Source organism: Semicossyphus pulcher, unplaced genomic scaffold, assembly GCF_022749685.1.
Source record: "Semicossyphus pulcher isolate SPU_LCO1_2020_fin unplaced genomic scaffold, fSemPul1.0.p SCAF_14, whole genome shotgun sequence".
Taxonomy (NCBI): Eukaryota; Metazoa; Chordata; class Actinopteri; order Labriformes; family Labridae; genus Semicossyphus; species Semicossyphus pulcher.
The window spans coordinates 1,684,674-1,706,442 of NW_027211648.1; the positions used below are offsets into that span (position 1 = coordinate 1,684,674).

General features: G+C 45.7%; 1 protein-coding gene across 1 annotated transcript in view; it reads right to left on the reverse strand.

The window, feature by feature from the left end:
* Window positions 1–21,769, reverse strand: part of akap6 (A kinase (PRKA) anchor protein 6) — a 159,546-nt gene that overhangs the window by 131,893 nt on the left and 5,884 nt on the right. The window contains exons 4-10 of the mRNA XM_069662538.1: window positions 11,096–11,205; window positions 10,012–10,153; window positions 8,911–9,516; window positions 8,293–8,649; window positions 7,586–7,726; window positions 7,303–7,461; window positions 6,948–7,208 (exon numbers count right to left, since the gene is read on the reverse strand). Coding sequence (XP_069518639.1) covers window positions 6,948–7,208; window positions 7,303–7,461; window positions 7,586–7,726; window positions 8,293–8,649; window positions 8,911–9,516; window positions 10,012–10,153; window positions 11,096–11,205 — 1,776 coding nt within the window. The remainder of the gene's footprint in view (window positions 1–6,947; window positions 7,209–7,302; window positions 7,462–7,585; window positions 7,727–8,292; window positions 8,650–8,910; window positions 9,517–10,011; window positions 10,154–11,095; window positions 11,206–21,769) is intronic.

Here is a 21,769-nt window from a genome sequence, read left to right on the forward strand (position 1 = left end):
AGGAGTAAAGGTGAGGATGCGAACAGATTGAGAGAAAAAGACACAACTGGAGGAGAGGAAGAGGAGAAACGTTGTGAACAAGAGAGAAAAAGAGGAGGACGGAGGAGGAGGAGGAAGATGAGGATGTAGGCGTGAACATCAGCAGAGGGAGCGGCGTTGGTTTGGATATCGACCAGCATGCACTGGGCTGCTTACGGCTGCTTTGATGTCTCTAAACCAGTGAGGCTCCCGAGGGGCAGAGCGGCCTGCTGGGAGCCGAAACGCCTGATCTGATCCTCTGCCGCCTGGATAAGCGCTCTGATATCTGCTTCATCTCTTCCTCCTGTGGTTCGGCTCTTCACCGCCGGATAATTACCGCTCAGCTGACGGGGCTTTCTGAAGGACGACGCTGATAGATTCAGACTCAAACTCCCGACAGACCGTGTTTGGCTTCGATGATTAATATGTTACAGGCAAAAGGGCTGATGTTTATGGGCCCGGAGCACGGGGCAAACACCATATAAGGGCATAACGGCAGGAAATGAGAGCAGCAAAGGTTGCTCAGGTTTGTATAGAATCATCCCAGGCTAAAAACATTGACAAGTGAGAGGACGTACCTTTACTTCAATCTAGAGCCAGACTTAGACTGTATATAACAAGTGCAGGAAGCCTCTGGGTCGGAAAGTTAGCCATCTTTACACTTCATTTATTCCTGATGAGTTTATGGTCTTAACTGCTTTTTTCAAATCTTTGCGTGAACTTCATTCAGTAAATTATGGCCACATTTGGGGCGTGGCTACCTGTGATTGATCAACTGCTACCTGGCGACCAGTCTGTTTTGCTAGCCCAAATAAGCATCCCCTTAAATTACAGAAAGACCTTGCTAACAAAGCTAATGCTACATGTAGCTGATAACTCTCTAGCTCTTTCCTGACGCCCAACAATGGTCACTTCTGCTGGAGCACGCACTTAAAATGTCTTTATCCTAACATGAACTCTGACTCGACATCCCAGCTTGGTCCGGTCCAAGACTCTTCAGCCTCTACTGGAAAAGCACACATGCTAACATTGTTATGCTAGGTAGTAGCTGGGAGCTAACGAGTTGCTTGAGGCTCTTGGTGTTGATGGGAAATGCAAACAGTTTTTGGAGCCTCTGAGGCACCAGTTCAAAAACATTTGAGCACCTGTTGAAGGTAAATCAGACCTGAATTCTAAATGAGGATTTTCCTTTGCAGGGTTCAACAAACCTGTTTCTTAGAGGGGTTTGAGGTGGGACAGTTTATTTCCACAGCAGGCCAAGTTATTAGTTTGACTACGTGAACATGTCACGCCAAACATTGATCACTGCTGGGCCGAGCGGAAGAACCCGAGGGAGGAAAGTTTGATTAGAAATGTGTTAAATTAATTTGAAATAGAAAACATGGAACCCGTGCAGCTGAAGACAGGACTGCAGCTTCCTCTTGAACAACCATGTTTATATTTCGGTTTTCGTTTGGACCTCTATCGGTTTCTTTCCATTTCTAAACCTGGTTTCGATTCAAATTCGTGCAGAGAAGCAGAGCGAAGAAAAGAAAGAGGAGAGGGTCAAAACGCTGATAAAAAGACGAAACAGAGGCAGGGAAAGAGACGCATGAAGACAAGGCCTTCCTTCACTCCTGACTACGCCCCTGAGATCATCCCTGGGAGACCCCTTAACTCTCTGTTTCTTAGATTCCAACGTGGATAAGTTCTTCTATCAGCTCTATGCAGTATAATGCACAGACTGTATAAAAAGATGGCCGACATGACAGCTCCTCAAAAGTAAGTCCAAACCCTCTCTATCGCCCCCTGCTGACTGGCTGCAGTATAGCTCATACAGCCCGCCTCCTCCATGTTAACAGATGGGACATGAGTCAAACTATAAAATCAAAATACACGTCAAATAATTTTTTCTCAAACATGGTTTCTGTCATTATAGTTAGTTCTTATCATGCTGATTTATGTCCAAGTGTTCATTTTTCTGACACCCATTTATTTTTAATTAGTTATTTGATGCTATAAAAAGGGGGTGTGGCCTCATGATTGACAGCTCTGTTGACAAATGGGGCTCCTGCAGCGTTCTGTTCCTGAGTTTTAACTCCACTCCACAAGTCTGCAAACAACTTTACTTCTTGTATCTGTCGGCTCTACTTTAACCTGTTTACCTATAGAAACACAAGAGAATAACAGCCCTCCTCCTCCTCCTCCTCCTCCTCCGTCTCTCTTATTTTCCTATCCTCTCTGCTGTCGGTGGGCGTCCCTGCTCCCCCCGCCGGGCCAATCAGACGAGTGTTGATCTGAGTCTGTTGTCTGTCTGTCTCCCACTGCTCGCAGATAGACCGGCGTGCCGCAGAGCCGCTGAACACACAGACAGCTCACACTGAGGACCAGACAGCACATACAATGTGATCACATGACGTGTAGGACACTTATCTAACTCACGGACTGTTTCTCCGTCTGCTTTTCTCTAGTTTGTTTTCTTTTCAGGGAGCACTTCAGGAGCCGTGTTCTCATACGGCGCAATTAGGAACTTTGGCTTCGGTGCCGGCACATTTCCTGCATCGCTCTCATGAACTTTCATGAAACGGGCTGCAGGTTTACGTGAGGTGGACGCAGATTATGTGAAGGTTCGTCCCAACGTTACAAATGATGGGGAGGTCAAGGTCAAGACAACAGCGTCTAGACAATCAAAAGGTGGGAAGGAGAAGTCTCGGATAAAATATTCATGTCCGACAGCAAAGGCAGCGTGTAGAGCTGAGAACAGAAAGAAGTACAGAGGAGGGAGGAGGAGAGGGAATCACCTGAGGCCAGGTGATGTCATATTACCCTGATGCTTTAGACTTTTGCGATGACATATTGCATATAATAACTTTTGTTTTCAACTTGAATTATGTCGCCGAGGAACAAACTGGTCGACATCTGTTTAACCAAATTCCTGCTCATCTCACTTCAACAGTTTTTATGAATGCAAACATGATTATTGCTGTACTATTACAGGTATTTGAAACAATCAACTCGGGAGAATAATAGTCATTTAGGGCCCACAGCAGCTGGGAAGTCCAAAGCAAACTGAAATGATGATGTCACAAAATATTCATTTTGACGAGCACCAACCAGCCCTGCCAACCTCACCAGTTTGTTTTAATCATTCTAGGAGCAAAAGTTGAGGTTTTATTTCTATATTTCCTTCATAATATAGATAATAAAAGTTTGATACTTAATACAAAATGCCAAACAAGATAACGTTACCCATGCTGTTTAGATTTTTCCCACAGCCCCCGGGAGGCAGTTAAAACAAGAATCCATCCATCCATCCGTTATCGACACCGCTTACCCTGTTCAGGGTCACGGGGGGGCTGGAGCCTATCCCTGCTGTCATTGGGCGAGAGGCGGGGTTACACCTGGACAGGTCACCTGTCAATCACAGGGCTGACACATAGAGACAGGCAACCTTTGACGCTCACACTCAAACCTACGGGCGATTTAGAACCTAACGAGCATGTCTTTGGACTGTGGGAGGGAGCCGGAGCACCCGGAGGGAAGCCACGCATGCACCGGGAGAACATGCAGACTCCACACAGAAAGGCCCACTACGTCTGAACCGGGACTCAAACCAGGAACCTTCTAGCTGTGAGGCGACGGCATCAACCAAAATACAGGTTATAAAAAAAAGTTTGTTTAACAAAGTGGAACTAAAATAAGTCAAAAACTTCCTGGTTCGGGCAAAAGAAGATGATTGGCTCCAAATACAATGAAAATTAAGGTGTTTAGTTTGCGGCGCTCGAGACTTTGAGTGTAATTTAAAAATTCAACAGCTAAATGACACTCCAGAAGGTTTCTTAGCTTTAAAGTTAGCCACACTGTGAACCTAGCTAACCCAGCTAGCACTAGCCTCAGCTGTTGGGTTTGGTTAATTTCGTTCAGTTGCTGTCTTAGCTCGTTACAGTCAAATAAATATCAACTTCGGTCAGCTGCCACCACAAGGTAGATTCTGTGGGGAAAAAACTGTTATTTACCATCTTATTAGCCTGCTAATGAACTAGCCTTGAACACAGACTGTATAGCTTTAACTATAACTTAGCATTTGCTAATCCATCGCTTCCCTCCAGCTTCACCCTCTATTTCAGGCTCCAGAACACCAAGAAGGTGACGTCCAAAAGTCCAAACACGACGCTCAGGACGGTAGACCATCCTCAGGATGGGTGACATCACGTTGGCTACGTTCACTTCTTATACACAGTCTATGGTTTCTTTGCAGATCACACACCAACCTAATGAAGATATTTTGGGATAATGAAAGCTGAATCTAGTCCAGCTTAAGATTCATTCTGGTCTTTTTCCTGCTAAAAAATACAGATTCAAAATCGAGCCCGGACGTTGGGGATGAAATTGGGCGTCTGCACCTATCACGATCTTTCCTACTGACAGAAAATGGAAGTGATTTCCTCCCCTTGAGTTCAGATATGTTTGTATCTAATCAAATCTACACTCCTCCAACAGGAAACACGTCTGAGTTTCCTGGACGGATTATCTTCTGCTCTGCTCCTGGCTTTGGTTCACTTCTGCTCCAGCGGTGATCTCTACACGGTTTCTCTTCCCTGGACGGATGATTTGTCTTTTTCGGTTTCATTCTATTCAGTTGTATTCAGAGGAGAGTCTGTGCAGAGAGAGACAGAATGTCATCCTCCTTCTCCTCTCTTCACTTCCTCAATTAGGCAGCTCATCCATCGCCATGATTACATGCTGCTAATTAAGCAGCTAATCAGCTAATTACCCAGGAGCAGAGAGGAATGAGGAGTGTGTGTGTGTGTGTGTGTGTGTGTGTGTGTGTGTGTGTGTGTGTAACACAAGGTGTCATATGTGACACAGCAGAGCATAAATTCCTGTTTGTCTGTTTGTATTTGTTTTGTATTTCAGGGGGTTCTGTAGTTTTTGGGAATGCTCGCTATCTTGCTGATTTTAATACCCTTAAATTTAATTAAATGTTTGATGGGTTAAATATTTTAATTATAGAAGTCTAGCTCAGATGTTCAACATCTTCATCCTGCATTCATTTATATCCACTCCAAACTCTGTATTTCACATGAAGGCTCACACGAACCGTTTCTTTTTCACGCTGACCGCATGAACACAGGAAAGAAAGTGCCGGAGGGGGTCTGAATGATTCAGAGGGAGCTGCACAGGGCCCTGAACGTGCCGGGGATTATACATACTTATTGTGTCTGAGAGGTTCGGGGCACGCCACGAGGGAGGGGGCAAAATTCTCTGCGAATCTGACAAACTAGGGGAACCAGTTTCTGTTGCCGGTTGGTGAGGAAAACCTAAAAATTTGGCTGCCGGGTGAGGAAATCTAGTGGGACACCTCCAACATTGTTTGTACTAATTTAGTCGTTCAACCCAAAAATATGTGGAAAAATCAGGCGCAGACTTTAAGCTCAGATTCTCCTCATGGACTTGTGATCGTCAGACAGCCTGAAACACGGATCAAAACATTTCCACAGCACGAAAGAGAGACAGAGCAGGGGACCGCTTTGACATTTCATCAGTCAAATCATCGTTAACTCTGAATATTAATGTGGATTTCATATGAAGGACAGAGTTTGATGAGGGGATCACGCTCACGACCTTCCGGGTCACTGATCCCTCGTTCCAAGGACGTCCCCTCACACAGCCGGGCCTTTAATTCACGGATTGATCGCCGCGTATCCGGACCATCCTCACAGATAATCCTATCACAGCGCTGTGATGCTGTCGGTGGGCTCCTGACCCGGCTAACACCAGATAAGACTGATATGCTGAACTTCATTGATCCCTGAGGGGGACTGGGATGCTACAGCAGCAAAGTTAAATGTTGCACGGGGAGTGAAATGTATTAAGAATCGGAATATTCAGGCCATAAAAGAGAGAGTGAAATAAACCTGAATAAAATAAAACAATAAAAGTATTAGAAGCGGCCGCAGAGCTTCTTTATAGCGCTAATTAAACTAGCAGCTATGAGGAGAACGAATCCCCAGAGCTATTGACATTTCGCCATATTCGATATGACAGATATGACTGATTAGTTCACCGGGCAGCCTCATCAATAATCCGCCTGCCAATCAAACGTGACCTTTAGCAGTGAGGTGATGAATTAACGGGGCCACAGGACGATCCGATACCAGCGCTCCAATCCATCAAGACGGCTGCGGTGAAGGGAAGAAAGCGGCGGCGTTAGGGTGATTTTGGGGCCGACTTGTTGTCCTTCAGTTTAAAGTTTGCATTCGTCTCGTGGATGTGCTGTAGAGACATGCTAAACAGGTGTGCAGGTACGGAGGATTCAGGTGGGTTAACACTTTCTGATGGTCAAGCCGGACAGCAACACCTCTCCGGGAACACTTCAGTATCTTCAAAAATAAGAGTTCTTGTCTTCATTATGGAAACGGTGCGGCAGTTTCAGAGACACACTTGCTTTTGAACCTTGCGTTGGCGTACACACCCGTCTGCGTCATGAACGTAACTGTTCACATACTTGTCTCTGCACTACGCGTGTTACTGGAGGATACCTCTAGAGGGTGCACCAGAGAGCTCAGGCCGCATGCAGCTACTGTATGTGCGGGATGTAAACAGCTAGACATGGAGACGCTTGAGGAGGTTACTGTGATGTTAAGTCTGAATTCTCAGTGTAGCCAGCTCGGCGACGGATGAGTGATAGACAGAACACGCCGACTGCACCGTCCCTGCTCCGTCTTTCCAACATGTTCCTCCGTGCACGGACGTAACGGCCCCGGACTTGTTTCATTTAGTTTTGCAGGTTTCCACGTCGACTTCTAAAACAGAACTGTCTGCAGGTGTTTGACAGGCAGGTGTTATATTGAGAGAGATATATAGATATTGGGAAGCTGCCTCATCTGAAATTACAACAGAGAGAACAAGACAGGTATATAGAAGGAAGACGTGAAGGCTGTCCATACCTCTATCTTCCTCCAGACGTCAGGGTCTCTGTCCTGGCTCTGAATTTCCTCCAGGAGCTGGTACACCAGGGTCGCACCTCCACGCACGTCCACCGGGGGCGTTGTCAGCTGCAGGCGGCGATCTGCAGACCGCCGTCCCTCATCCTCTTCAGACTGGAGGTCACTTAAAGGACCGGACTCTATGCTTTCGTCCAGTGAGGGAGCAATGTCGCTGGAGGAGGTGGGGCTAAAGCGGCTCACCAGGTTTCGTCTGTACGGAAGCTGAGCGGAGGAGGGCGAAAGATCGTCATGAAGGCAAAAACAGAAAAACAGAAAATGTAAAATAATGTTATATAAAAATATACATGATATATACCAGAGGTGGCAGATGAGAGGGAACGTCGTCCCCACTCTCCCCTACGCTGTTCACGTTGTCCCCGCTCTCCCCTACATCCCAGTCTTGATTGAGCTCCGTCAAATCCCAGTCATCCACATCCTGCAAAGCCTCCTGGGTAGAGTCACAGCTATCAGGTCTCTGCAGGGCATAGGTCACGTTTTAACAAAATATATTATGACCATGTGCAATAGTGTTTAATGAATCTTCAAAGGTTTCTGATCAGGTGCTTCAAAAAGAGAGTTAATCTAAATTGTTGACTAACCAGTGGGATGGACTGAGTCAGACTCTCCAGCTTCATAGCGAGCATCTCCGTCTTCCGGAGCTGAGCGGGGAGGGCCAGGAACTCCTCTGACCCATACCAGTGCTCCCTGTCTGGGCCGTCTTTAGATGAAACCTGGGCCCCCTGATGGATGGCAGGGGAGGAAAGACACATTTTATACGATACTGCAAACAGGAAACGGCTAAATGCAGAGTCAAAATGAGCATTGGTAAATCTCTTGCGCTGCATACGTTATAGATTATATATAATGTGTGGAATTATCCAGTGGTTGGCATCAATTTCTGTCAAATTTCAGCTTCATCCTGAGCTAGGTTTATACTGGAAGCTGAATTATCTGCAAAAGTCTCCTCTTAAAAATGCCAAAGAAATCAGTTTGACGTTAGAAGTAATCTGTGTCTCTCCGTTGCTGTTCAACGTTGTTTTGGGGCTGCAGGCCGAGCTGCTGCTAACTTTAGCTTAGCTTGTTTCGAGTTTTTTTTTGTGTTCTGTGCCATGTAAATGTTTGATGTAGATCCAATGCAGAGTTTGATACATGCAGACATAGTTTGTAAAAGGTTTCTGTCTGAATTCAGAGTTGGTTTGTGCATCTTTGTCCGTCTACATGCTCTATATGTCTCACGTAAATTCAACACAAACTTTTACAAAACAATTCAACCCCTCTTTACTTCCCACCTCTAAAAAACCCTCACCTTCTGCCCCTGCCGCTTCACTATCCAGACGGCGGTCTTGCGGGGACGTGGTCGGGGGTCTGACTCCTCTCCGGATGCCTCCAGGTCTGAGGAGAGGAACTGCTCCCTCATGGGGGAGGGTAATGAGGAGTCAGAGTCCCCCTCACTGTGCGTATGTGTCTCCTTCTGCATCCTCTCCATTTCTTTTGATATTTCATCCTGAGGCGCCGCATCTTGGAGAGGCAGGGGGGCGTTGGCGGTCAGCTGGGCCCGGGATGAGCTCTTCGGGTCGTTCAGGGGTCTCAGCACTCTCCCCTGTGGGCGTCCTCCCTGTCTGGAGCTGACATGCTTTCTCTGGAGGTTGCGCCCATTCATGACCTGTGAAGTTAAAGAGAATTCAGGGTGAAGGCGGCATCTTTGAAGCTGCTCTGGTTTGTTAGACAAATTGTATAGAGGGGGAAAGCATCAGACATTAACAGGTGCAAATACATTAAGAGCATCTTCAGTAAGAAGTGTTGGATGGATGTACAGTTTGATTTCACTTTGCCAGGCAGATTCCTCAAGCATGCATTGATCCATCACAATGACATCACTGTCTCAAAATACACCAGACTCCAGTAAAACAAAGGAGGGACAAACCTGCAGACTCTCGTAGGACTGTGAAACATTTTCTGGATAAACCGAGTCCAGCTCCAACCAGAACTTGGAGCGGTCTGGAGGATCCATGAGAGAAGGGGTGCTCCGACTCAGCTCGGCCTGGACCTGGAGCCCCGAGATCGGACTCCTCGAGTCCTCCGCTCTGCGTCCTCCGTCTGAGAAGAGAGCGAGTCTCTTGGGAAGAGACGGCTGCGTGGGCGACACTTCAGTGCTGCGGCTCACACCCTGCAGGGGGCGCTTTGCACTTTCGCTGTGGTTTGGCATGCTGCATTGCATTGTGGGTAATAAGGATGGAGAAAGGTTGTGGTTATTTGTGTCGCCAGGGGTGGTGAGTTCAGGTAAAGTGTTGTGGTGTTCCTGGTTTGAGGGTTCTTCGCTCTCCTCTGGCCCCGGCTCAGGATTGGGGCCTTTGGCTTGATCCAGATCCTGGGAGGGGTCCTCTGCTCCCCGGGTCTCAGGCTCCTCACCGGGGCTGTAGTCACTCAGCTCAAAGGCAGTGATGCCGCAGTCCAAAGAGAAGTAGTCCTGACTGCAGCGGATGGTCAGCTGACCGCAGTCGTCCACCTCCGTCAGGGCGTCCAGGCGAGTCTGCAGGAAGGAAAGACCTTCTGTGTTTAAAAAATGTACATGACAACACACGAAACGACTAACTCTTTTATGCTTGGACATGTGCCCAGCCCACATGGACTCACAATCACAGGCAGACCTCTGTGCTCTGCGAGGTTCAGGGTTACATCATGCTGCAGGTTATAAATCCGCTCCATCAGACTGAAGCTTCTCAGTTTTGCTTTACGTAAAACTGTCGTTTACTATTCCTGTCATTTTGAGTAACCTTTTAATTTAAATAAAACTACACGATTCATTTACTTTAAAGTCAAAGAAGAAATGACCAACAAGAAATAACTGCTGAACATTTCTGACAGGATAAAAAATGAAAAAGCATTGTTGGTTCCTCTGGTGACAAAGATTCAGTTCAGTGTGTGTGTGTGTGTGTGTGTGTGTGTGTGTGCGTGTGCGTGTGCGTGTGCGTGTGCGTGTGTGTGTGTGCGTGTGTATGTGTGTGTGTGTGCGTGTGTGTCTGACCTGGTGCTGGTCCTGACTGAAGGCCTGTAGGATGTCTGTCTGGCGGGTGTAGTTCCCGTTGGAGTCCTGCAGGCCCTGCAGCAGACGTTCCTTCAGGACCAGAACTGACACTCTCAGCTGGTGCCACAGCAGCTGCACCGTCCTGAAGCACATGAGACACAATCATCCAGAGAGTTAGGAATCAAACCTGACTAATGTGAATAACAAGACTGCAGGCAGTTAAACGTTAACCTGACCAGTGCCCAGTTTGATGTGCTGTTAACTTGGATCAGTACAAGGGTTTCTCTGATGAACACCAACTAGCAGCGTTCTGTTTTAGTTTTGGCAGTTTCACTGTATCTAGCGGGTCACACATGGGCTGAAATCTGTGTCACTACAGCGCTATGAAGCCAAAATAAACAGATGTTACTGAGATTTAATGACAATAAACTGGCTGAAAGGATGCTGAAGTAACTCCATCATGATGCAGGTCTGTAAAAAGTCTGAATTCAGGCTTTGTCAGATTTGTCTGCAAGACAACACGCAAGCAACTCTTAAATTGCTTGTTTTTTTAATAGAGTTTGGTTTGACCATTTCTGATGCTGCCTCAGGAGAATATCAATGCTGAAAGGTTTTGTGACACAGCGTCAATTAAATGCAATAAACAGGCTGAAAGGATGCAGAAGTAACGCCTTCATGATGCAGATTTGTGGATTTGATTTAATTAATGTTTTGTCAGGTTTTCTGCAAGACGACAATAAACGACTGTTAAAATGCTTGGTTTTTGAATGGAGTTTGGTTGGACCATTCTGTCACTGTTTTTGCGCTCAGCTACAAAAAACAAACCTGCACAAATGACGGCAACGCCTTTTCCAGTCATTAGCATTGCCTGGCACAAATTAACATCTATTAGGGTCTTTGCATTGGCGTATTTTGCATTGTTTTCAGTTCAGAGACACGGCGAGAGTATTATCAAGATCCAAAGGAAACTCAAGTCCTCAGAGACAAGAACACAAGATAAAAGTAAACCAAAAGAAATCAGAAAATGCTTTTAAACCTGATTTAAAGCTGAAAGTATGAATCATCGATTCTTGTGAAGGCTCACCTGATGTCGACGATGATGTTGACGGAGTAAGACAGCAGTTTCAGGGAGAACTCGGTCTCCAGCAGGGCGTGAATCTGCTCCACATGGTCCGAGATGTCCTCACAGATGTCCTGCAGCCACACGCACAAAGATGAGCAAGATTACAGAAGTGATACGACGACACGGAGTAACATCTTCGGATAAGTCAGTGTATAACAGTGTAAACATATAAGAGAACAAAAACACCCGCTGAGTGCTGCAGCAGGAAAAGCAGAAGTGAGGACGACCTGCGACGTCACAGTTCCAGTTTTAAACGTGAGTCAGCTTCATGTGGATCAGTGTCAGGTTCATGTGTGAAAACATGGAGAACATGTCCCGTCTGTCGGCCAGGATCAGCTCTGTCTCCATAACACTCTTTTTACTGACATCTAAATTAAGATGGCATAAAAACACACAGACGGACAGACAGACGGACTCCTGCAGGAAACCAGCGAGCTAAAATATCAGCTGTGACTTCACTTCTAATGTTCAGTTTCTGTGTCTGTGCCTGAGCTTTTTCCAATGTTTAATGTCCCTAGAATCAGTGCAACTAAAGCTTAAAGGTAATCAAGTCAAAAGTACTTGAATTGTGTCATAAACAGAATAATAAGTAAAGTATGGATACATCAAATCTCAACTTAAGAGCTGTTGGTAGGTGCATTCTTAAAAGTAGCCAGGCCCCATGCTTATAGTCTTCATGCTAAGCTAGGCTAGCACAGCCGAACTCCAGGGCCGGCCTTCACTACACCATGTGCTCAGTGTGAACTTAATCATGCTCACACATTGTGCTTTTAACTCTCTCTCACTCTAGCACCTCTTCATACATCACGATAAAGGTTTTATTTATGGAAGTTGTTTTAGTACACCGAGTAAAAAGGTTTCAAAGATTCGCACTGACATTAAAAAGTCAACAGAAAAAAACAATGAATGAGCAAAATAAAGATTAACTGCAAACGCACCAAACTAATCCAGACTAAAAGCCGCTGATGACCTTTGAAAAAGCAGGTGACCCCAGCCTCGAACCCTGGACGGATACTTTACATCCACCTCCAACCGCTGAGTCACCGTGCAGCTCCAATGTGACCTCCCTGAACACCGCAGCACCCTCCCGCCCCGCTGTGGCCTGGATTAAAGCACCACGCGGCATGCGAGAATGTAGGTCACACACGCTGCCAGCTCGGCTCACTGTAACTTGGCCAGCAGTGTGACCTGCTGAGCACCGGTCCAAAATACATCTGTCACTACTGTAAGAGGGGCTGCAGCCCTGCAGGAACATGGCTATACCCGTGTAGGCACCACAGCAGCAGACAGCCATGGCTTGGGGAGCACACAGAACCCTATTAGCTAACATACATATTCTGGTATCTGAATGACCTACTCGAGTAGATCGCTTCAGCCTGCAGCCATGAATCAGGCTGTAAGGGCTGCAACAAAATCCTTGCCTTCAAATGAGCACGATGTTTTTGCCTCATACATGATAAGATTTTTATTCTAAGAGTCTAAAACTTTACAGAAAGGATCCCAACAACAGAACGGGTATTTTTAAAGAGTACAAGGCTTTTTTCTAACCTGAGACAGCCGCTGCATCGCTCTTTTCAAAGCCACCAGACTCCATTCACAAAAACAGTGATTTTACTCTGCAGAACACAGGAGTGGCTTGTTTATTACAACTGTAATCAGTTTGTTTGTGTTACTGTGTGACTTTGTGCTATTTAAATGGTAAGATCAACTCCAACGTAAAGTTTGTGTGAAAGACAATAGCAAAAAAAACCTACTCGACTGAGGCAGCTGTAGATGAGCAGCTACGATGTTCTGTGAGGTCAAATTACTGGTTTTGTCAATGGAGTCTGGTGGTTTTGAAGAGAGTGACGGAACGGCTGTTTCTGTTTTTTTAAGAGGGATGTTTTTATTGCATCTTTCAGTTCGGTTTCAACGGATCCAGCTTTGATTCAATTCAAGGAAAGGGAGAGAAAAGGACACATTTAATGCACCCCGAAGAAGACTTTCTAGACTGTGTTTCTGCTCTTGCACAGCCGCGTCAAAGAACGTTACATTACGGGGAGTTCATCATATCTTTCTCAATTAGGATATCTGGAGCGAAGTGTGTGTTTGATACGGCGCTTTAATCTCACAACGGAACCTACCGCCTCATCAGAAACGCCCCCACGGGAGATCAAGAGTGGCCCCGAGAGGAAGGAGCACTGTTAGAGGGGTTCACGGCTAACACGCAGCCCAGGAGACACACACACTGTACACACGCTCAAAGCGTGAGTGCTGTTAGTGCACATATCCCCCAATCATACACAAAATCCACACACACACACACACACAGTTTCATCATCAAAGTGCTGTCATGTCATCCTAAAACAGTGAAAATGTCACCGGTGTCTTTCAAATGCTTCAATAATTCACAAACAGCTTTAATATGCTAATACACACGCTAATACACACACACACACACACACACACACACACACTCTCAACAGAGGGCCCGTCTGATTGAATTAACACCAAGTCTGTCGTTTCCATCTGAAGTCATTTGTTAGAAGATCTTCAGTCCAGTCAAACTGCTGCGAGCTAATGAGACCCTGCGGCTGTGCGTGCGTGTGTGTGTGTGTGTGTGTGTGTGTGTGTGTGTGTGTGTGTGTGTGTGTGTGTGTGTGTGTATGCATTAGAGTACAGTTTTCCTGAAGGACATTTTCTGTACGGCAGATTTTTTGCAGTCTGTTGGTTCTTTTCAGTGCAGGTGTTAAACAACAAAGAACGTATTAATGTCTGCTTTATCCTAAATAAAATCTTCTTCTATTCTAGTTTCATTTTAAAGTAAAACTTCAGAGTAACATTCACAGTTGCAGAAGCAGTGTCTGATATAATGTACATGTACATGATCAGGTTATTTTATCCCTAAACGGTTGCTAAATTAAATATTGTAACGCTGGGTATGTTTGCTGTTGTTTCGCAGGTGTTTATAGAGGGAGGTGTCCACCGCAGCGGGTAATTGGCTGAGAAGTAGTTGCGGGGGAGGGAAGAGGGAGTTATTGTTATAAAAGCTACGAGCGACAGCTAAGTGAGAAGAGCTGTTAGCCGACATGTTTTTTTGGGGACACCTCGGCTTAGCTACTGCTGCGACAAGGAGATAAATGTGGGCTCTGTCGAGCTCGCACACCTCACCTCTTCCTCGTTCTTACTCCATCCGTCTAGTTACCCCGCTACGCTACAATAGCTAGCCCCGCCCTAGTTCCAAACAGTCACAGAAGCTAACAATGCTACCTCAACACTGTGGTTTTAAAATAATCTCGCTAACTCTTGCTACGTTAAGACCAAACATCCACTTTTAGAGTCCCTGAAATGCAGACTTTAAGAAATTCGCTGACTCCATGTTAATGTTTTTGTGTGTTCGGTCACTCTTTATTTAATGCCTTAGACTCACCTATATTTGTTACTGCATGCATAACTCTTCCTGGGGTCTACGCAAAACAAAACAGCTTTCAAAGTACCAGGTGGTGCATTTGGAAACATGCACGATTCTGCTAAATAAGAGGAATCGATAATACGCCTTAGATGCATCAAAGCTAAAGTAAACGGCCTGTTTTGAAAATGTACAAGTACAGATTCTTTGGTTCTTGGTTGCTTCTGTTCAATAAAGCCCCAAACAACTAAAGTCTCCCTCGTTTGATCACCTCAACACTCAAAACACACCTCAGGTCGGAAAAGGCCGAACCTGAAACCAGGATGAGAACTTCAGGGACATTTCTAATCAGACAGCTGATGGAGTTCGAAGGGCTCGTTCGCACAGACGATGCGTCCTGCAGTGTGAGAGTGTATGTGTACTGAATCATGCTCGCACTAAGCATTGCACACTTCTGTCACACACACCCAACCGTGTGATCTCACACACACACTCACACATTTTCTCGCACCCCAGTCACGTAGAGTCAAGACATGACCTGTCAATCACAGAGTCCATACATCCAGCAGGGTTTCTAATTGCCTAAAATCAATCTGAAACAAGTCGACTCGTGCTTCAGCTCCAATCCCAGCTCACCCTCATCACCGCCGACATCAAGGGCTTCAGAGCGGCCGCGTCCAAACCGCCCGCGACAGCTCGGCCTCATCCGCACCCATTCGATCTAATAACCTTCAACTCCTCCACCACGGCCCATCAGCGCAGCGTGTTTTACCTTGGAGATCAAATACTCTGTGCTCCTTCTCCCCCTGGAGTATTCAAATTAAGCGGCTTCAAAGAGGACCCGGACCGGCGGCTGCGATACAAAGACTCGTTACAGTCATCTTTTCAAAGTGGGCGCTTCTGCAGAAACACTCTAAACTTAGCTTTCTGTCCGAGGTCGGGATGTTCTGACTCTGAACTCTCTGCTGCTGGACATTCAAACAGCCTGAACTCTGCAGGGACCAACGAGTATCTCACGCTGCGTACACACATGAGACGGATACAAAGAAGAAGGTGGTCTGACATGTTTTTTCAAGTAAACGCAGAGAAGGAAAGATGCAACACCGACAACGTGCCAAACCCCACATTTGTTTTGCTCTATTTTTAACAAGAGGTTAAAACAGATCTCAATGTGTGGACTGGATCAAACATAAACTGTATAAAAAGTTTGACAACTCCTCAACACACGCTGAGGAGGTCAGAGGTCGGAGAAAACACACGCAGGCTTTCTTACCTTTTCACACCGTTAGGCCTTTTCGGATCAAAAATATTTCGTGTTAACTCCAAACTCTCAAATCAGAATCTGTCGGGTCCACGGTTCTCCAATGATTAACAAGTTAAAGTCTGTCCGCTCTCAAAGCAGCGAGTGTGCTCCTGTCCAGAACTCCAAACACACGGCTGCTCCCATGTGGGAAATGGGGACCGACTGACGCCCCAGCAGTCTGTGTGTGTGTGTGTGTGTTTGTGTGTGTGTGAGTGTGTGTGTGTGTGCGTGTGTGTGTTTGTGTGTGTGGTGACCTGCTTCTTGAGTGGGGGTGTTGGGAGAGAGAGGAGGGGTGACAACAGTTGGGGAGGTTATTTTAAGACCAACCTCACCCACCCCCCTCAACACACCCAGACACACACACACAGTATCTGTAGATCCTGGGTGCCATTCGTACCACTGAAAACACACACACACACACACTCACACACACACACAGACTGCTGGGGCGTCAGTCGGTCACCATTTCCCACATGGGAGCAGCCGTGTGTTTGGAGTTCACGCACACACACACACACACACACTCCTCTCTCCCTCCCCTCAACAAAAACACACACAAACACACCTGTAACTATTATCACATCCAGGTGTGTTCATCTCACAGTATGAACCTTTTCAGAGAGTCTGCAGTGTCAGAGCTGCCGACAGTGACAGCTGTGAAGACGGTGACGGACAGGAGAAGAGAGAGGAAGGAGAAGAGAAGATGAAACTGTTTGCAGGAAAGAAATTATTCAATCATTGGAATAATAATAAAAGTTAAAAAAACAGACTCTCCCCTTTAAGTTCAGGGAGGAAAATTAGAAACCAGCTGCCGCATCACAAAAAACCTCCTGCTTAAAAGGAGCTTTTAACAGTGAGGGTCAGGAGACACTCCTCAAAGTAAGGGAACACATCAGGTCCAAACTTAGGAGTGTGTTACTGAGAGTTTTAGCTCTGAGATACGTTAGAGGATCATCGGCTATTATCTGTCAATAAATCAGAGCGATGAGTGAGCGATTTGTCGGGGCTTCTGGTGTATATCTACTCAGTATTCAAACAGACGATGTGTGATATCTGAGCTGAGGCTTCCTCATCCATACGTTAGTCTTAAGCCCCTTTTACACCGCCAGTTCAAGGCGAGACTGTTCCGTGTCGTCTTTAAAGAATGGAGCTGGGGTGCAGAGATGACGTCAGAGACCTGTTTGTCTGTACTCGTGTAGAGTAGTGTTCACAGACAATAATAAAACGCCTCTTTTGCTTTCCTGCAACCAAAGCCTGCTGAATCGTGATTGGTCAATACTACTTGGACTACAACAGAGACCAGAACCCTTACAACATAAGAACGTCTTCTTCCCGACCTTCAGATTCTGTATTTATTTGCCGTTTCACCGTGGTTAAATCATCCTCAGGTGATTGCTGACTGCTTCAGGGTCGCATTACCATCGATTGTGGTCTGACTCTGTATTCATATGCAGAAACCTGCTGACAGAGATTAATAGCTTATTAATGTTTGCATGAATGTAAGACGCTGCAACACCTCAGAGTTAGCTAACGCTGATGATATTTGACCGTGAACAAGTTTAAAAGGTCGCCTGAACTTAGTGAACCAGCAGCTCTCTCTGCCTGCTTTCCTTGCCTCCTCCTTCCTTTCCCCCCTCCTCTACATGAATACCTCTCCCTCCATGCTCAGAGCTGTTCCCAGAATTCCTGGCGTAGCAGCGGCGGTGACATCAGACGACAGGAATATCCTGACAGCTGGGAGACGGCTGAGCTGCTCCTGGACTGTTTTTAAATAAAGCTCTGAGGCTTTAAGTGATGTAAAGAAGAAACAATAATCATCGTCTGCGCCGCAAAGCAACACGACTAACTTGTTGAAGCAGCTGAAAAAACAAAGTGCAGCGTGATGAGTGTGTGAAGGCCGAGAGGAAGAACGAGCTGCTCCCCGTCCTCCAGCGTCACGTCAGACATCCAGACACACTCTATCCACCCAGCTCCCAGAGACACACTGACATTACCCATGATGCACCACATTCAGGTAAAGAACCTGATTTTAAGTCTCAGTTTGATGCAAAATCTGTACATGGGCCTGAATGCAGCACGAAATGTAACAGAAAGCCATGCTCTGTTTATTTAAATGTGAAAGGCAATGACCTCTGTGTTTTTATATTTGTGTGTGTGTGTGTGTGTGTGTGTGTGTGTGTGTGTGTGTGTGTGTGTGTGTGTGTGTATGTGTGTGTGTGTGTGTGTGCGTGTGTGGACACCAGCAGCCTCTCCCTCTCAGAGCAGCACACAACATTCTCCATTCAGCTGTTACACACCGCCTGCCTGCAGCCGGATGCTAAAGATGGCTGAGAGGCTGGCATACCAACACACACACACACACACACACACACACAGAAACAGTGGTTGCATCACTATAATCATGTCCAACAGGCGCTCCGTGGCAAGGTCAGGTTATAGAAAAATGCCCTGCAGGCAAACGCATTCTAAATACGACGCAGGGAGGCGGAGAGGGACACGGGCAGAGAAGAAGAGAGGAAGAGGATAAAAGAAAGAAACAAAGTGAGAAAAGAGCAGCGAGGACAGGATGAAGGAGGAGAGAGATCACCGGAGGCGTGAATCTCATTTCAAACAGCCGTCTCTGCGATCTGTCTGCTTCCATCTCCCGCTCGGTCGCCAGCCTGCAATTAAGTCAAAAAAAGGTGGGACCTGCTCTGACCTGGACGCTCCGTGTCACGCTGACAGCCAATCAGACGCTCCGTTTGCAGCTACAGGTCTGATAGGCCGGAAGGAGCTCAGTGTCTTAACACAGCCGACTGCTGCAGATCATGCAAACAAACTGCTGTGACATTAGAAACATTTGTAGCTAATAGTTAGCCATGCTACTCTGTTGTCTGACAGTTAGCATTTGTGGCTACATTCAAAGTTCAGCTCAGACCTCGAGCCAGACAAAACAATGCAAAGCTTCATTTCAGTTGGTAAAGGTAACTCCCGTTCTTTCTTAAGAGGGCCTTATTTTTTTGACAGATATGTTAGAGAATAAACTACAAAATCAAAGGTCGTCCACTAAAAGTTCTTGTTGTTTCCACTGACAGGCTCAGATTGTTATTCTAAGTGTGTGACAACATGACAGAAAGGATCCCTACAGAGATAGACCTTTTTGTTACAGAGGAAGATGATTGTTTTAACCACACACAGACGTTACATCGCTCTCTGCAAACACACCAGATTCCATTCATAAAAACACTGATTTTACCCTCACAGAACACGGGAGCTGCAGGTCTATCACGACCTCAATCAGTCACTATGTTTGTGTTATATTGGTGTTTGAAATTGTTAGTTTGAAACTAACAAAATATTTATGTTAACTGTTGTACAGAAAAACGAACTGATCAATACAGCGGTAGACCAGACACTCCCCTGTTCTACCAGGTGAAATTACTCTTTTTCTCAATGGAGTCTGGTGCCTTTGAAAAGTGTGATGCAACAGCCGTTTCAGAAAGCATCCCCGCAGAGATAGACCTTTTTTTGGTTTCGGTGTGTATTTGAACTGTAACAGAAGTCACATCGTTCTCTCCAAAGCCACCAGACTTCATGAAGAAAAACTCTAATTTTACCTCACAGAGCACGCGAGTTACTGATCTTCTGCTGCCTTGATCGGTTAGTTTGTTTGTATTGTTGTGACTTTGGTTTGCAAACAGATCAGCAACTTCTTCTTCTTCTTCTGTGAAAGTGTGTGAGAGAAGGAGTAAAAGAAAACACACATTACCTGAAATAAAGATTCTCTTCACCTATAGCAGGAGGCCAATTCACCACCAGTGTAATGTTCTTCCATTTGAGTGTAATACTCAAGACTCACCACTAGATGGAGTTGTCCACCAGAGAATGAGCACTCTTTCCTTTTCTGGTTTCTTTTTCTTTAACCTTTATTTAACCAGGTTTGTCGCAGGTTTCGTCTTTAATCAGAGGACACACAGAAAGTCTGGACTCAACACATTTTACTTCAGACTTCATGAACTAAAGCATAACTAAGGTACGTTTGTTCAATGCAATATGTGCAGAAAAGTTGGAGCTTCGGGCTTTTGGAGCAAAAAAATAGTCCAGATAACAAAGGCTGTGACTTCCATCCCTAAAGATTAGGATTGAAGATAATTCCACTTTCCCACCTAAGTTTAACGTGTTGACGCCGGTTTTTCAGACCCGGGAAGACCCGCTAATAAATGCTGATTGTGTCTTTTCCCATTGCCAGTGAAGTATCCTCTTTCCTGCTGCGTCACCGTCTGACGCCACAAACACGCTGGAGACAAGGTTAGTAAACAACAGTACGCTCAAAGAACATTATACTCACGTTATATCACGTTACTAACATTATAAGAACGTGAAGATGTTGCCGTGGTTAGGTCTTTATTGTATCTATTACTCATTTAGTGTTGACCAGGGGTTTTTGTTCCCATCAAAGCCGATCGGAGCCGAGGCGATAATTACCCGGGTCTACAGCAGAGTCAATTGACCCGGGTCTGAATGACGACCGTCGCCTTTCCCTATGTGGACAAAAAAAACGTGTGTGAGCGAGTTTTCTGACCAGTGGGGAAGCGGCTTTGGTCAATGGGAATTTTGTAAATGTAAAAGACACCTATGTCTGAGTTTGCTTGTACTCAAAGCAGGTCAAATAACCTTTTAATATAAAATACAATGGTGGCTCAGAAAACCACAGTTTGGGAATCTGCACCATGACACACGGTCCAGCGTGTTAACACTATGAGCGGGGCTTTGCTTGACAGCATGATAATCATAAAACAGCTCTTAATAACAGACTGGATGTGTGCATGAACAGACAGGTGGTAGTCAGTTCAAACCTTATTCAAAGGAAAATAAGTTCTGTTTCGTCTGCTTTTAGAAAAAGACACAGAACACAGAAGCTAAACTTTTAGAGATGGTTGTGAAAAGTGAATGTTCAGTGCAACATTACATGTGTCATTTACATTTTGTGATTCAAAATGTCCTTTAATTCACGATGACAGAGAATGTTGAACATTTCCGGCACACTGCTTCGCTGTAGCATCAAGTTATTTATCAGTTTGTATTTCACAAGTTTTGCAGAGAAAACTTTCCTGTAACAGAAACAGAAGATATTTTCTCCTGCAGTGCTGCGATGTATATTTTCATTCACAGAAAGCTGCTGCTCTCTGACTGATTGATTGATTGATTGATTAATTGAAGCGGGAGTGTTGAGGTTGTCTGCAGGCTCAGCTCCGACACCAACATGAAGCGACAGAGGCGTCAGAATACATGCGGCAGCAGCAAAAACAGAAGGCGTCACATCTGCTTCTGGTTGTGCCTTCCAGCTGAGACCGGACTGAAGCGTCTCCACACATTTACATCGAGCTTTTTTTGTTGGCTACTTGTCGTCTCTCTGCGTGGACGCTGCCCTGACGAGCTGCCGAGTCTCACAGGATGACCAACTCGAGATTTGATTGCCGTCATGACAATACTGGCACACAATGAAGTTTCAGGCATTTAAGGAGCAGCGATTTTACCTCACACAGGTTGCTGGTCTATGACAACCTCAGTCAGTTACTTTGTTATAATGGCGGTTAAAATCATTAGTTTGAAACCAACACAATATTTGTGTTAACTGAACGACAGAAAAACTGGGTGAAACCAGAAACTCCCCTTTCTACTACCCTGAGGTCGGTCACTTCCTGTTTGGTCAGACGGGCTTCACTAGATAAAAACGTATTTTGTTTTTATTCTTGTGTGTAGCTTGTGTTGGTGTTGTTGTGGGTGCCGGTGCCGGTGAACGTGCAGATTCGTCATCCTCAGAGAAACCGTCCCGATATCAGACGAAGAGATGAACTCCTCGCTGCCTTTGTTCACATTTTCCAGAGCAAACATTCAAAGTGAGAGATACATATGATCTCCCTTTACATCGTAGAAAAGACGTGAGTTTATACGGCTTTCACAC